Source organism: Artibeus jamaicensis, unplaced genomic scaffold (genome assembly GCF_021234435.1).
Source record: "Artibeus jamaicensis isolate MK-2021 breed Jamaican fruit bat unplaced genomic scaffold, CSHL_Jam_final contig_415, whole genome shotgun sequence".
Taxonomy (NCBI): Eukaryota; Metazoa; Chordata; class Mammalia; order Chiroptera; family Phyllostomidae; genus Artibeus; species Artibeus jamaicensis.
Window position 1 is genome coordinate 8,137,945 of NW_026521823.1, and position 16,479 is coordinate 8,154,423.

The 16,479-nt window shown below is 34.4% G+C and overlaps 1 protein-coding gene across 3 annotated transcripts in view; it reads left to right on the plus strand.

The window, feature by feature from the left end:
- TDRD3 (tudor domain containing 3) overlaps positions 1–16,479 on the plus strand; it is a 174,780-nt gene that overhangs the window by 97,468 nt on the left and 60,833 nt on the right. For all 3 annotated transcript variants that reach the window (XM_037140540.2, XM_053665472.1, XM_053665473.1), the window contains exons 7-10: positions 301–450; positions 6,205–6,345; positions 10,411–10,567; positions 13,139–13,264. In XM_037140540.2, coding sequence (XP_036996435.2) covers positions 301–450; positions 6,205–6,345; positions 10,411–10,567; positions 13,139–13,264 — 574 coding nt within the window. The remainder of the gene's footprint in view (positions 1–300; positions 451–6,204; positions 6,346–10,410; positions 10,568–13,138; positions 13,265–16,479) is intronic.

Sequence of the window (16,479 nt, forward strand, 5' to 3'; positions counted from 1 at the left end):
TTATTTTCCTAAAATGAAACTTAGATCTCCTGCTTTCTTATGTGTTGTGAATATGGGCCCTGTTTTAGGGGGGGCACATTTTTGTGAAGCCTTCCATTGTATTTACCAGTTACACTTATTTAAAAGTTACTTTAATCAGTTTTCTCCTTTTGTTTTTTAAATGTATGATAAAGAATTGTATTTTTATGGGCTCTCAGCTGTTGTGATAGAAATTTTTTTGAAGAAGTAATACTTTATTATGTAAACCTTGAATCTCCTTGGGAAGTACTGAAGTGACTGATTTTTATTTATTATTACCAGAAGTGTGTATCTCATGTCCAAATGGATAGCAGAGAACTTGATCGAAGGAAGACATTGCAAGTTACAATGCCTGTCAAGCCTGCAAATGATAATGATGAATTTGAAAAGCAAAGGACTGCTGCTATTGCAGAAGTTGCAAAGAGCAAAGAAGTAAGAAACTAAATTATAATAAATTTTTCTTATTTCTTATCATCGTGTTCTATTTTGATTACTTATAATTATTATTGTTTTTTCACATATGGCAACTAATACTACAAACTTTTGACATTCTCCAGGTATCGGTAGACACGCCCTGGTGCATATGGAGTCTCAAGCTTACATACTGTGGTCCAGTGTTCTTTTTCCAAATCCTTTTGACAATCCCATTAAGTTGCTCTTTCTAGCAACCACACTTGTTTTCTTTTCTTTTTCTCCCTTCCTTTTCTTTTAACATTGTAGCAGCTGAATCCAATTGCTTTTTATTTCAGTAGAGGGTTTTCTATCATTGATTGAGCTTGATAACACTTTTTGAGGATAATTTTCTCCTGTAATATTCCTCTCAGCAATTTCTGAGAATGCAGGTAAAAATCAAAGGATAATCAGTAGCTCAGGATTTATATCTGTCAGTTTTCATTCTTAAATCTATTTAATATATAGTAAAAAATTTTATATATACATATAAATATGCATATAACCCCACATTTATATGTCATACATATTTATATGTATATATGTATTATTTAGTATTAATATCCAAATGTTTTTTTAATTATGTTTAATTTCTTTCTTACTTGAAATAGGTGTTTTCTCTAGTTATTAGACTTTGATAAGAAATTTAAATTCATGAATTAGTAGTTTAGACAGGATTTTCTTAACCAGTAAGATTAATATTGGTTTTGTTATCAAAACCAGTAACGAATATTAGCTAACTGCTCTCCTGTTGAGATACAAAGTTGAAGGAGGAGACTTCTTGCATTTCGGTTGTTCTTCTGCATGTCTTCCTATCATCAGTCCAGTGTAGACGCCAAGAGCACAGACTCTGGAATGAGGCAACTTGGAAGCATATCCTACTGACAAGCTTGGATATGTTATTAAATTTTGTAACCTGTTTTTCTTTATCTATGAAAAAAAGATAATAATGGTACCTACTTCATGTGGTTATGGTGAGAATTAAAATTGATAATCTTTAAAACATTTAGAATACTATATGGCACAGATCATCATATTCCTTTGCTAAAAAGCTTTTAATAAACATGACTATTGCTATACTTTAGTATTTTCTCTATTCTAAAGCATATTTTTAAAAATGATTTTAATATTTCTGAAATTAATATATTTTACACAGTTTACACAAAATATATTTCTTTTTCCCAAAAATTTATTAAAATGTTGGAGTTTCAGAAGAGGATATTGGGGATATATCAAATTCTCAATGACTTTGGGAAAGTTCTTTTGATTTATGCTTCAACTTTTCTCTCAATATTTTGGCTGATGTAGTTTCTACTATGTTTATTGGAATATAGTTAACATACTGTAATACGTTTCATTTTTTTAAGTCATAATTGATCATGTTATATTTTCCCATATTTGATAAGTGAAATTCGTAGTTTTCTGAAAAACACTTGACTTCTCAATTTATATATGATGGAGTTGAGGGAGGCTGAGAAGTTGCCTGAGTTTACCCAGTGACAATTCTGGGACTAAACCTATGTGTATGACAGTAGAAGATTATATCTGTATTTATATATCTCTATGTATTGATAACTATACACACAGTTATGTTTAATCTTTCTGAACATCAAAATCACATAACAGTGTAATTGTTCTAAAAGGATGTTTTATGATCCTTCATCAAAATGCTTGTATTGATTTGGTGAAATCTACTACAAATGACTAAGTGATGATTTTCATTCAGTTTTTTATTCTTTCACTGAGCAAATTTTTTTTGAGAATCTACTGTATGCAGGAAGTGTTTTAAATGCTTAGGTTAAATCAAATAGATAAATGATCCCTACCCTTATCAAGCTTATATAATAGTAAGGGTGACAGACTAATACATAATAAGTATATAAATTTATGTAGGTTAGAAGTTGGTAAGAGCGATAGAGAACAAAGGAAAAGTAAATTAGGATAGGGAGTCTGGAGTGCCATTTGTGGGGCAGGGGTACAATTTAAAAGAGGATGCTCAAAAATAAAGAATTCTTTGTAATTATGTAGTTTACATACTAGTAAAGACAGTAAATTTAGTACGTACACATACTAAATGAGTACACATTTAGTACACACTAAATTTGAGTATACATGCTCAGATCTCATACTTACAATGAGATTTGAGCAAGACTTGAAAGAGATAAGAAATTAATTATGTGGTTATCTGAGAGACTTATTGTAAGGAGAAGGAAAAGCTGTTGCAAAAGATCAAAAGTAGGAGTATATTTTCAGGGAATAGCAAAGTGGCTCTTAGAAGCAGAAAGAGCAAAGGGACAAGTTGTAGAATATAAAGTCAGGTGATAATGGGGTTCGGCCTGTATGGGGTCCTGGAAGCCATCTTGAAGACATTGGCCTTTATTCAGAGAGAAATGAGGAGCCTCTGGGGGATTTTCAGCAGTAACATCAGCTGACCTACATTTTTAAATATACATTTCAGAGACAGAGGAGTGGAGAGAGAGAGAAAGAAGGAGAAAGAAACCGATTTGTTACACTTATTTACGCAGTTTTTGGCTGTTTCTTGTATGTGCCCTGCTCAGGGATTGAACCTACCACGTTGGTGTATTGGGATGACATGGCATTCTAAGTAACTGAGCTACCCTACATTTTAAAAGTCTAATTCTGGCTGTTGTGTTCAGAACAGATTGTAGAGCAGGGGGATTGGAATCAGACAAGTCAGGAAATTATTGATGTAATCCAGGTGGAGAAAAATGGTGGTAGTTTGAATGAAGATGGCAGCAGTGCAGGTGGTACAAAGTGGTCAGATCTGTAATTTTGAAAGTAGAGTTACCAGGATTTCTGACAGATTGAATGTGTCGTGTGAGAGAAGAAGCAATGTCATGAATAACTCCAAGGGCTTTGTCTTGAAAAATTTGCAGGGTAGAGTTGCTTACCTTGAATTAGAGAGGATGGGAATGGAACATGTTGGAAGGAAAAATATTTGGTGTTTTGTTTTGAACCCGTTAATATTGAAGTGCCTAACAGACATCCTTGTTGCAATGTTTGATAGGCAGTGAGACAGAAGAGTGTAGTTGAAGGGTGAACTTTGGAATGAATATATGGATTTGAGAATTGTCATATGGTTGATATTTAAAATGATGAGTTAAGTGAGATCACCAAAGGAAATAGGGCTGATTAAAAAAGAGAAAAGGGTAAGGAATGAAAGTGGTTGCATTTCACCCTTACAGGTTGGGTGAAGTTGAACCAGCCAAGGTATCACTGGTAAGATAGGATGAAAACAAGACAATGCAAAAATTGTATCATGGAAGGAGCGTTGAACTTATCAAAGACTGCTGAAAAAATAACGTAAAACATTATTTTACAAGAACGAATGTAGGATTGGGGAAATCATTCATTCACTCTACATTATTCTTAACATTCATAGAGGTGGTGTTAAGATAAAGGATAAGGGTACAGATACCAGTAGTGGGTTGGTGTGGTGAAAATGGTTCAAGTTCTTCAGTGATTATTTTAGTTATTTCAGTGAGGGAGTAGGTAAGGCCAACCATGACAGTGGGGTGATGCTGGAGGCTTGAGTAGTGAAGAGAACAGGCAAAACTCTGGTCTAGAAGATTGGGAGGATGGATGGGCTAGGGAAATGTAGGAAGATTGCTAGGCAGCATTGAAGTCCCACTTGAGTTGCATGGTCATGGTGATCGCACACATGCTTAATTCACATAATACGCACCAGATGGTGTGGCTCATAGAGGACATCAGTTGCCTTATGGATAATGTTTAAGTTTTGATGTTTCTAGATATTTATATGTTTAGTAAATAACAACTGCTTTAAAGCATTGAAAAGCAATACTGAAAATACTATTTATCCTATTTCTTAATCCATAAAATGGAAAGAAAATAATAAGGAAATGTAACCAGAAGATGAGATTATTTCACTGACACCAAAAGAAAAAATACTTTTGGAGTTACAGAATTTAAATTCCAGGAATATATTTAATTTGGAACAGGTCAGGCTCCAGACTTTTCAGGTAACTATGTTTGAATATATTAAACAAAACAATATTATTGCCATCTGTTATGAGTGTTTACTATGTACCAGTTACTGAATTTATCACTCATGTCAATGATGTCATTTGATTCTCAAAATATCCCTAGCAGGTGAATTTTCTCCTCTCTGTTTTAAGCATGAAAAATCTAAGGCCTGTGGAAGGAGGGGGTTATATGACTTGTCTCAGGGCAGGGGCTCCACAGCGTGGCGGAGCCAGGGAATTAGTCCCACCTGTGTTCTTAACTATACTCCATTGTCTCCCAGCTTAATGAACTTTGTATCACATTAATATAAACTCACATATTTGTGCAAGTAATGACTATCAAGACATTCCAGATGTGCTTTTTTTGCTGGGATTGCAAAAACCAAAAATTAAATGAATCCAGTAATACATGTTTGGTTTTTGAAGATGTTGTTTTACTTTTGATTTGAATTAAATTCGTATATTGTAGTGTATCAACTACCTAGTGGAAATATTTACTATGTTGTCCATAAATGCTTAGCTAACATCATTTTTCTGTTTTTTAGGTTTTATTTCTTTATATTTTATCTGATCCAAAATAATTTCCCAATATTATATAAATCTATATCTAAGATGTTTTCTTACTGTAATCATTTTAAAACATTTGAAAATATTGATCGTTATCTTGAATAAAATCAAGTCTTGACTGCCTCTTCTTTTATTAGATATATTAGGTTATGGAGATATTATATAAGTGATGCTTAATTTAATATTATACAAGTAACAATTGTGAGATTTTTTTTTTTTTAAGAGAGGGGGGAGGGAAGGACAAAGAGAGGGAGAAAGAGCATTGATTGGTTGCCTCTTGCATACCTCATCTGGGGACCTGGCCTGCAACCCACGCATGTGCCCTGACTGGATAATTGAACCAGCGACATTTTGTTTCACAGGCTGGCACTCAATGCACTGAGCCATACCAGCCAGGGCTATGATATGCTTTTAAATCGTGAATTTGTATTTTTCCAAAGCAGTGTTCTTTATGCTGTAGTGTTTTCAGAATAGCTTTGATAAAACATAACTGAAATCAAATAACATTTTAAAATTTGATTATACATGTAATTATTCAAAGACATTAGGCAAAATAAGAAATACGGACTTTAAATTTTCTATATATAGTTTGTAAGACATAGCATATGTAATTAATATGAATAATAAATTAGTAATAAAAGTTTTAATCTTTTGTTGATATTTATATTATTTGTTTACCTTCTAAGATTATAGAATTATATTACTAGATCATGGACATAATATAACTGATTCTTGGACAGGTTCAGTGCCTTACTGATGATAGCCTTGACATGTAGCTGGATTTGTAAGCCAAGCCTCATGATATTAGTCAAGTATTTTACCCTAGAATTATTTTTGACACCCATTCTCCATAGTGCTAGTATTATTTAATTTTCTTCTGTATTACTACCTACTTAAATTTATTATGATTTGCCTTGTACACTTAAAAATTATAGTTATATAATTATTTTATTGCTTTGCCTAGACTTGTGGGGGAAAAAGTTTATAGCTAGTAGATACTTGTTAAAAAAACTAGGTAAAATTAATTTTTTCATGCACAATATAATTAAGAAACTTTTAACTACTTCAGTTTTGTTAGATTATTTTTAGTTGTAGCTTAGCCTTTAGAAATATTTTTAAATGCTGTTTATTTACATCTCTGTTCTCTTTCTCTTATCTAAAGACCAAGACATTTGGAGGAGGTGGCGGTGGTGCTAGAAGTAATCTCAACATGAATGCTGCTAGTAACCGAAATAGGGAAATTTTGCAGAAAGAAAAGTCCACCAAATCAGAGGGGAAACATGAGGGTGTCTACAGAGAACTGGTAAGGCTGAAGAACCAACACAAAGTTAATATGTTCTTTCTTTGATAGCCTTGATGATATATTTTTTTTTTTGCAACCACCATTGGCCTCCAGTGTATTATGGATAGATGTTACAACTCTAAAAAGGCCTTCATTAAGATTTATAATTCATTCATGGAAAATTTGGATTGTTTGAAAAATAATTTACTTGAAACTTCCGTTTTATTTAAATTTATAATATCTGAATAACATCATTTGGAATGGATTGATAAAAACCATCAAATTATATAGAGGGTTCTCAGTGGAAATTATGTTCTAAAAGTTGATGCATCAAAATGTAGATATCTGCCCTTCCCACAGATTTTTGTCTCTGTTTTGTTTGGTCTTTGAAAAAACATATTGAAATAAGTTCATGTATATTATGGACTCAATTGTAAAATATATCAGGAATTTTAAGATAAATAGGAAGAGCCAAACATATTTCTAATATGCTGCAGTATCCTTAGAATGTAACAGAGCTAACAAGAATTCATTTTCCTCTGTCTTAAAAGGTTGAATTACTTTGGATGATATTATCTGTAGAATACAGATTAATAAGACTATCTCATATAACAAAAAATTCAGAGATAGATGGTTACAAAAGTCGATAAATTTAACAACGTTGGGACTATCGTGAGAATCTCTGTGATTTATTGTTACAGGATTCTCTATCCATTAAATTGCCATTGAAAAAATTCAGAGTCAGGAAGGAAAGGGGTCCATTCCCTGGGAATGGGTCTGTTTTATCAGATAATAAAATACTTTTGGAATCTCCTACAACTTTCATTTGTGTCTCATGGACTAAAAAATAGGTCACATGCTTCATAAATTAATTAAACACTGGCCAAGGAGAATGGTTTTATAACTAGGGACTAGGCTTTCTTTTCCTTGTATATATGCCTATTTAATTATTGGGGGAAATATTCAGGGTTTTAAGGATAAATTCAATATAGCAAACTCCAAAATACATCGTTCCTAATTTAAGAAGCTCTTAAACATTATTAAATTGAGAACACTTCTGTGGGAATGTTTTGGCATAGAATATCAGAGGCTTGCACTTTGGGGTAATTGCAAATATTAAAAACATATGAAGGCAGTGATATCACAAAGATGGCAATATAGAAATTCCTAGGAATTTGCCTATCCACTGAAATAATCATTGAGTTGAGAAGCACTGTCTGAAGTAACTGTTTTATCACCATGGAGCCTAGTCAGAATCTTCAGTATCCAAAATAGTGATTGATGGAGAAGATGCCAGTCATAGAGATAATAGAACAAAGACTTAGGTGAACATACAACACAAGAAATATAATTTTTGCAAAGGAAATTTTGAAAGTACCTAAACAAACTTAAAAATGCAGTCTTTATCAAGTAACATCATCAGTTCCTGAGGAGAAGGGAGAATCTGATTTACAAAATTACCATCATTGTAGTATTCAAAATGTCCAGTTCTCAAAAAAATTACAAAGCACACCAAGACAACAACAACAGCAACAAACCAGGAAAATATGCCTCAGTTGTAGGAAAAAGAAATGGACAGAAATTATTTCTAAAGAAATCCAGGCATTAGACTTACTAAACTAAGACTTTAACTGTTTTAAATATGTTCAGAGTATTGAAGTGCACCATTGACAAGGAGATCAAAGAAATCATTAGAACAGTATTTGAACCAGTAGGGAATACCAATGAAGAGATAATTGTTTTTCAAAGGGGTAGAAATTATAAAAAAGAAACCAAACAGCATTTCTGGAGCTCAAAAATACATGAGCTGAAATATAAAAAGAAATTATTAGTCAGGTTAAACATGAGACTAAAGCAGGCAGAAGAAAGAGTCAATGAATTTTAGTATGTGGCAATTAAAGTGACCCAGAGTAACATGCAGAAAGAGTAAAAGAATGGAGGAAAATAGAGCCAAGGGACTTGTAGGGTACAGTCAAATATACTAACATATATACTGTGGGAGTTATGTGGAAGGGATGGAAAGGCTATTTGAAGAAGTAATAGCCTCAAACATGTTAATATCATGAATCTTCACATCCAAGAAACTTAACAAACTCCAGGAAAATAAAATCAGAGAGATGCAACAAGATAATCAAGTTATAAGACACAACAATTATAATCAAGTTGTTGAGAGCTGAAGGCAGAGAAGTCTTAAAATCAGTGAAAGAAAAACAACTCGTCAAGAACAGGAAAGCTCAATAAGATAAACAGCCAATTTCTCATTAGAAACTATGGAAGCAAAAAAAGCAATGGGGTGATATATTGAAACTAATGAAAGGAAAAACTGTTAACCAAGAATTCTATATCCAGGGAAACTTATTCAAAAATGAAGAGGACCATCAAAAGAATAACTTAAAATACTGTTATAAATTTGAGTGTACATGAATTATTCTAATAACTAGGTAAAAAATTCTTTTATAAGTTGGATGGTTTTCAATTCTCTTTTTCAACAGTTGATCAAGATTTGATTGGGGTGCCAGCTGATAGCTCCTTAAAATAATTTTTGTAATAGATGATATTATAGGTTGAATTGTGTCCTTCCCTAAACACTTATCGGAGCCTTAACTGCCAGTATCTTAAAATGTGACTTTATTTTGACATAGGGTCTTTACAGTGGTATCAAGTTAAAAAGAGGGCAGTAGAGTAGGCTCTAATTCAATATAACCCTAATTCAATCTCTTTATGAAGAGGGAAAATTTAGACACAGGTAGAGCCACATATATAGGGAAAATGACCTGAAGACCCTTGGTGAAAGGATGGCCGTGTAACTAGAGTGATGCGTATACAAGCCAAGGAATGCCAAGGATGGCTAGAAACAACAGATGCTGGAAAAAGCAGGAATTTCCCCCCTAGAGATGTCAGAGAGAGTACGGCATTGCCAACACCTTGAATGAGATTTGGTTAATGCAAATCAGATCAACAAGAAAGTTAGAATAAGGTGTACCAAGGTTGGGGATTAATTGATTATTAAAAGATTTTTTTTTTTTTAGTTCTATGTATGGGACAGTTTTTTAATTAGATACTTACTGAAGATAGTTAGGAGAGAGAAAGTTTTGGAAGGTTTGATTATTTTTTACATTCAGGTAAGTTTTCAAATAAGAAAGAAGAATTACAGTTTTAATATCCAGTCCTTTTTGCATTTACTTTAGCATAGCTAGAGCATGGATGTATATTTTCTCTTATGTGTCAACTATGATCTATTGATAGTAGCTACTGTGTTTAAAAAGGATTCTTTGTTTAGAAGGATACAGTCAGAGTTTGGGAAGAAATACTGTGCTTTTATCAATGTCTGCATGGGTATCAGTGACTGCCTGCAACATGCATGCCATGTATATCTTAAAACCTGTCCATCTGAATTCTTAGGTGTAGTAAAGTTAGTTTTGTATTTAACAGCAGGGCACGACTGAAGGAATTTCTTTATGGAATATGTGTATGTTGTTTAAACAGTTTTGAAATTCAGGTCTAGATTTGTCAAGGAGATTTGGGTTCTGGCATTTGTAAAGTAGATTTTCCTACTCAGTCAGTGTACAGATTGTCAGAGCATCATAGGTAGACTATATGGCTAATAAATATACAGCAGTATGGTGCAGCAATGGAGAGTAGAAAAAACAAAGTAGAAAAAAATGATGCTATCATTTTGTTAGCTTCATTTTATTATTTTACATTTAGGACAGGTGCTATATAAATTATATTTTCTTTCTAGAGTGGAGATGTGTTAACCATAACAATTTTTAATTAGGTCAGTTTTCCTGTCTATACTATTTTCAAAAGCCTTATCATAGCATATGATAAATTGTTTTTGTTTTGCATTAGTAATGGTACTTGTAACATCAGAGGATACTCAAGGCACAGCTCTACATATCATTGCCGATTCTTCCTTGGCTGTTGGGTACAAAAAAAAGCAGCAAGTGAATGTTTGATTTATTTGACATTTTTCCATAAGCATATGATGTAATTTTTAGTTTAATAAAATAATATGTAGTTAAAAACTTATACCTTGCTTTGTTTATTTACTATCAGCATACCTTTTCTCTTTATTCCTTACAGGTTGATGAGAAGGCTCTGAAGCACATAACAGAAATGGGCTTTAGTAAGGAAGCATCAAGGCAAGCTCTTATGGATAATGGCAACAACTTAGAAGCAGCATTGAATGTACTTCTTAACAGCAATAAACAGAAACCTGTTACAGGTCCACCTCTGAGAGGTATAACTCATTAAGCAATGTGCGAGATAGTGTTTGCTTTTTGGAGGAGTATATGTTGCAGACAGAGTCTGAGATCTAGAAGGATATTGACCATTGTGGTAAATGCTTCCAGTTCTGCAACTACAGAAATTTTTGGAGGTTCCTCTGCATTTTGTTTTTTTCATTTTTATGTAAAATAGGTCTAACAATATCTTATTTATAGGGTGGATATAATACAGAAAATATAAAGTGTCTAGTTCTATTAATTATGTCACTTGTATAAATAACTAAAGAATCTGCAAACTTTTTAAATTACAGGAATATGACAATTTAGTGTTATTCTTTAATTGCATAGTTGGATGTATTATATAATTTTTAATTGCATAGTCAAATATATTATGTGATTTTTAAAGTCCTAATCCTATATTCTTTTAAAAAATTAAGTGTATAAAAATTTTATGAAAATTATTTTTTCCTTAGAAGTAATTTATGTGAAAAAAATTAAGTTTCTAGATAGATCATTTGGATGATTAAAAGGACTAATTAATACAGTCATTAAATTTTATTGACTTCCGGCTAAGATGGGGGCGTAGGTTGATATACTTTGCCTCCTCACACAATCAAAAGAAGGACAACAGCTAATTTAAAAACAGAAAAAGACCATATCAGCCATAAAATTGAACTGTATGGAAGTCCGACAACCAAGGAGTTAAAGAAGAAACATTCATCCAGACTGGGAGGGCGGTGGAGACAGACAGCCAGGGTGGAGAGGATGTGTGGCAAGGCAGCAGCTGAAGGAGCAGGCCGACAAGACAGTGGCTGATGGTCCCACATTTGCATGCGGATAAACTGGGAGCAGTGCTGGGAAGGGAGACAGACTGTGCAACCCAGGGTACCAGCAGGGGAAAAGAAAGCCTGAAAACCTGGCTATAAAAACCTGTGGGGCTCGTGGTGGTAGGAGAGACTCCCAGCCTTAAAACAGAGCTCTCCAGAGAGATCCACAGGGTCCTGGAACATACACAAACCCACCTACCCGGGAATCAGCACGAAAGGGGCCCAGTTTGCTTGTGGGTAGCAGAGGGAAGTGACTGAAAGCCAGATGAGAGCCAAGCAAGCGTCATTGTTCCCTCTCTGACCAATCCCCTACATACAGTACCACAACTCAGCTACTTAAGTTGCTTTGACCTGGTGAATATATAAGGCTCAGCCCTTTACTACATAACAGGTATGCCGAGACAAAGACATTGGCCCAAATGAAAGAAAAGATCAAAGCTCCAAAAATAGGACGAAGCAATGAACAGATAGCCAGCCTATCAGATGCAAAGTTCAAAACACTGGTAATCAGGATGCTCACAGAAATGGCTGAGTATGGTCACAAAATGAAGGAAAAAGTAAAGGTTATGCAGAGTGAAATAAAAAAAATACACAGGGAACCAGCAGTGAAGGGAAGGAAACTAGGACTCACATCCACGGTTTGGAAGGAAGAAATGAACATTCAACCAGAACAGAATGAAGAAACAAGAATTTAAAAAGATGACGAAGCTTAGAAACCTCTGGACAACTTTAAACATTCCAACATCTGAATCATAGGGGTGCTAGAAGGAAGAGTGAGAAATTGAAAACTTACTTGAACAAATAATGAAGGAGAACTTCCCCAGTCTGGCAAAGTAAATAGACTTCCAGGAAGTCCAGGAAGCTCAGAGAGTCCCAAAGAAGTAAGACCCAAGGAAGCACACACCACAGCACAGCATAATTACATTGCCCAAGAATAAAGATAAGGAGAGAAACTTACAAGCAGCAAGAGGAAAGGAGACAGTTACCTACAAAGAAGTTTCCATAAGACTACTAGCTGATTTCTCAAAAGAAACCTTGCAGGCAAGAAGAGGCTGAAAAGAAGTATTCCAAGTCATGAAAGCCAAGAACCTACATCCAAGATTACTCTCTCTAGCAAAGCTATCATTTAGAAGGGAAGGGCAGATAAAGTGCTTCCCAGATAAAGTCAAGGAGTTTATTATCACCAAGTCCTAATTATATGGAATGTTAAAAGGACATATATAAGAAAAAGAAGATCAAAACTATGAACAGTAAAATGACATTAGACTCAAAATTATCAACAACCAAACCAAAAGGAAAAACAAACTAAGAAAGCAACTAGAACAGGTACATACTCACAGAAATGGAGATCACATGGAGGGTTATTGGTGGGGAGGTGGAAGGAGCATAATGCCGGGAAAGGCACAGGAAATAAGAGTAGTTGGTAGGTACAAAGTATCAGGGGGAGGCTAGCATAGTATAGGAAATGGAGAAGCCAGAGAACTTATATATGTGATCCATGGACATGAACTAAGGTGGAGGAATGCTGGTATGTGGGGGGGCAGAGTGGAGTGAAGGGGAGAAAAAAATGGAACAACTGTTAGAGCATAATCAATAAAATATACTTACAAAAACATTTTTATTATAAATGATGTAGAATATACAGAAATATATGAAAAATATATACAAAGTCTTGCTTAAGATGTCTGCTAATTATAATTTAGTGTATTTTGTCCTTTTGTTTTTACATGTACAATATATATGTTCTTACTTCTTAAGGTAAAGGAAAAGGCAGGGGGCGAATAAGATCTGAAGATGAGGAAGAACTGGGAAACACAAGGCCGTCAGCACCAAGCACCTTATTTGATTTCTTGGAGTCTAAAATGGGGACTTTGAGTGTGGAAGGTAGGCTAACTCAAAATAGTTTTTTTTTAAAGACCAAACTTCATGTGTAACTACAGAAAAGTTTACTAGTGCAACTAACAGTATGAACCTCTGCTCTGGGTGTTTATAAATTTCCTTAATTATAAATTGCCTATTTGATAAAAACACATAAGAAAATTGTAGTTGTTATAATTTGAAATATTAGATGGAAGCTTATTTTTCTGTCTTACTGTACATTGAGTAATAATGCCAAGCTCTTTTTCCCCAACTTTACTAGGTGGCAGATTTAGCCATGGAAACACATCACTATGTTGGGAAAGTTATAATTATATAACCTTATATAATTAGTTTGATTGTAAAGTTGGTCTGTCTTTTTCCCCACATATTATGTATCAAGTAAAAATATTCACACAAAGAGTAAATATGCTCCATCAATGTTGTGTACTTTGTAATGTGATATATTCTGTCAATTAACATAAATGCTGAAAAGAGAAATAAGTATGTTAAATGTTTATCTTTTCTCTTAGCATGGAGCATGGTAAATATTTTCTAAAAGAGTAAGTTTTCAAAATATGATTTCAAAAATTTAGGAAAATAATACTGTTAAATTCATTTCTCACTTTTATATATATTTTGAGTCTATTAAAGCTTGGAGATAAATGCTTTATAGCAAATTTAAAGTATCCATATTACATGAAAATAGAAGCTTATTTGTTGCTAGATTACATAAGTAATGTAATTGAGAAAACAAATATTTGATGTGGAGAATATTTATAAGCAAACACATGTAAGAGCATTATTTTCTTGATTATAAATCATAATGTCTTGGTTTTCCATTGTTGTTTAACCAATAATCACAAAAATCAGTGGCTAAAAACAATGCAAAAATATTACCTGTGAGTCAGAAATCCAAGCCTCACTTGGGGCTTCTGCTCAGTCTTAAGTACTGGAATCAAGATTGCAGTTGGTTTATGATCTGGTCTGAGGCTTGAAGTCCTCTTACAAGTCACAGGTGGTTAGCAACACTCAGGTCCTTGTGGATGCATACTGGGGAGTGCTTTCAGCTGCTAATGGCCTTCCCAGCTGCAGGACCCACGCCACAGGCAGTTCACTTGTTGGTTTGCTTCTGCAAAGCCAGCAGGAGAATCTCAGCTGCTGCTTCCAATTCCTTTGACTTCCTGACATTTTTGTGCCAACCTTCCTTTATACTATCCTAATCAGGGCTCCTTTGATTTCCTTTATCTTTCTTTCTCCCTACATTTGTTTTTGACTCTTGAGGTATCTTCTTAGTCATAATGAGGTTGAGATTGAGGAAAGTGTTTCCACTGTGAACTGTGGGCTTGCAACGCTTCAATTCTCACAGAATGCATCTTAAACTAATAAAATGAACTAGGTATCAAGGTTAATTAAGATACGTGGTAAGAATGATACATTCAAAAGTGAACCTCTGTGTTAGAGAAATTTATTTCTTAGAGGACAGAAATTTATGAATACTTTGTTAATAGTGGATATTATTTGAGTAGAATATGTTGTATTTATGTTACTGTTGTCAGTGTGACACAGAGTCAACAAGAATGTGAGAAAGATAGGGGCATTGTAATAGTATTCTAGACACTTGATTTTCCCAGGGATACAGCCTGTGATCTTCCCAAATCCCCAAATTCAAGAAATTAAATATGTTTCTGATATTTGTACAGGCTCTTAAATTTTATACAAATTCCTATAATACAAATTCCTAAATTCCTATAGGAAGAAATTATACATCTTCCTATAATCATCCTAACCCCAGAAGTTACCTTCCCCTCCAACTTACATGACCATTTACTGTCCTGCTTGATGACCATTATTCTCAGAGAAGCAAATGTTATTCTTTCCTAAAAGTACTGTGTGGGAAGGCCAGCTGACCAAGACGGGAGATGGGGAGAAGGTTTTGCAGAGGAGGTGACAGGTATGAGGAGTGTTGGGGTGAAGGGCAGTCGAGGTAGAGCGAGCGGTGGGTGTCCGGGCCTGGAGGCACCAGAGCACCACTGCCCTGTGCTGTGAGGGCGCGGGAGAGGTGGAGGTAGAAGGCCAGGGGTCAAAGTGGTAGGCTGGGACCAGATCGAGAAAATTTTGTCCTAAGGAGATTTTTTTTTTTTTATCCAGATGGCTGTGCAAAGCCACTGAAAGGTTTTGGGCATGAGAGCAATGAGGTTTGTTTGGTGTTTTCAGAAAAAAAAATTTTCCCCTCTGTATGCAAGGTAGAAAATGGGATTTTTTAAGTAAGTCTACAATTGCACGTGTCATGAGGAATCATTTATTCCATAACTGTAGTAGGACAAAGGGTGCTATAATTTGTTTTTCTGATTTTTTAAACCTTTTATTATAGATAACTGATTATTACATGTAGTTTTCTTAGAGATTTTTTTCTAGCATTAACTTTCTAAAAATTGTATCTTTCCATTGGAACCTAATGTAATTCTAATAGACACTTTTATAAATTTTCTAAAAAAAATGAGTTTGGATTACATTGGTTTATGAGAGTAACCACTAACTAAAGTGTTTGATGTAATACGTAATGACCTGATGTCAATTTGGGACTATTCGGTTGCTCATTTTGTGAGGGGGTTGTGTTCTGAAAGGCTCTTACATAGGGATTCTTTTTAAATTTAGTTCTATATTTTCATTATTGTGGTTGCTGGCTGGATTATCAGGCCAACTCCAAATCCAGGCCAAACTAGGTGCAAATCTAGGTCAACTCCAAAAGGTCATTTTTCTGTTATAACCTAAGTTTATCAATATGTCACTTCAGTAATACATAGCTACCATTTAAAACAATGCCCACTGGGAATATGTATTTGAGTTTCAATTTGGGGACAGAAGAAGTAGGTTTGATTCTGTTCATCATCATGGAAGAAATCCAGGTTGGCCAGAGAGGGAGAAAGGGGTGCCTTGAGGCAGTAACTTGACTGCTCTAACTTTCTACATCTATATAAAACTGGGGTAGCAGCCTTAATTGGTTCTGAATGAGGACCAAGGACACTGTGAGCAAGGTGCATAGAGTAACCCTTCTACTATCCACTCATTTGTGTAGCTTATTTTGTAAGTCTAGTGCTTTTTGCCATTTATGCATTTTAAGTTAAATAAATATTGGAAATAAGAACTCATCTAACATTCCTAAGTGTTGGACATGATCACAGATGATCAGGTTTCCCCTTTCCAGGACCCAGCCTTGTCTCCCACTTTCCCACTTTTAT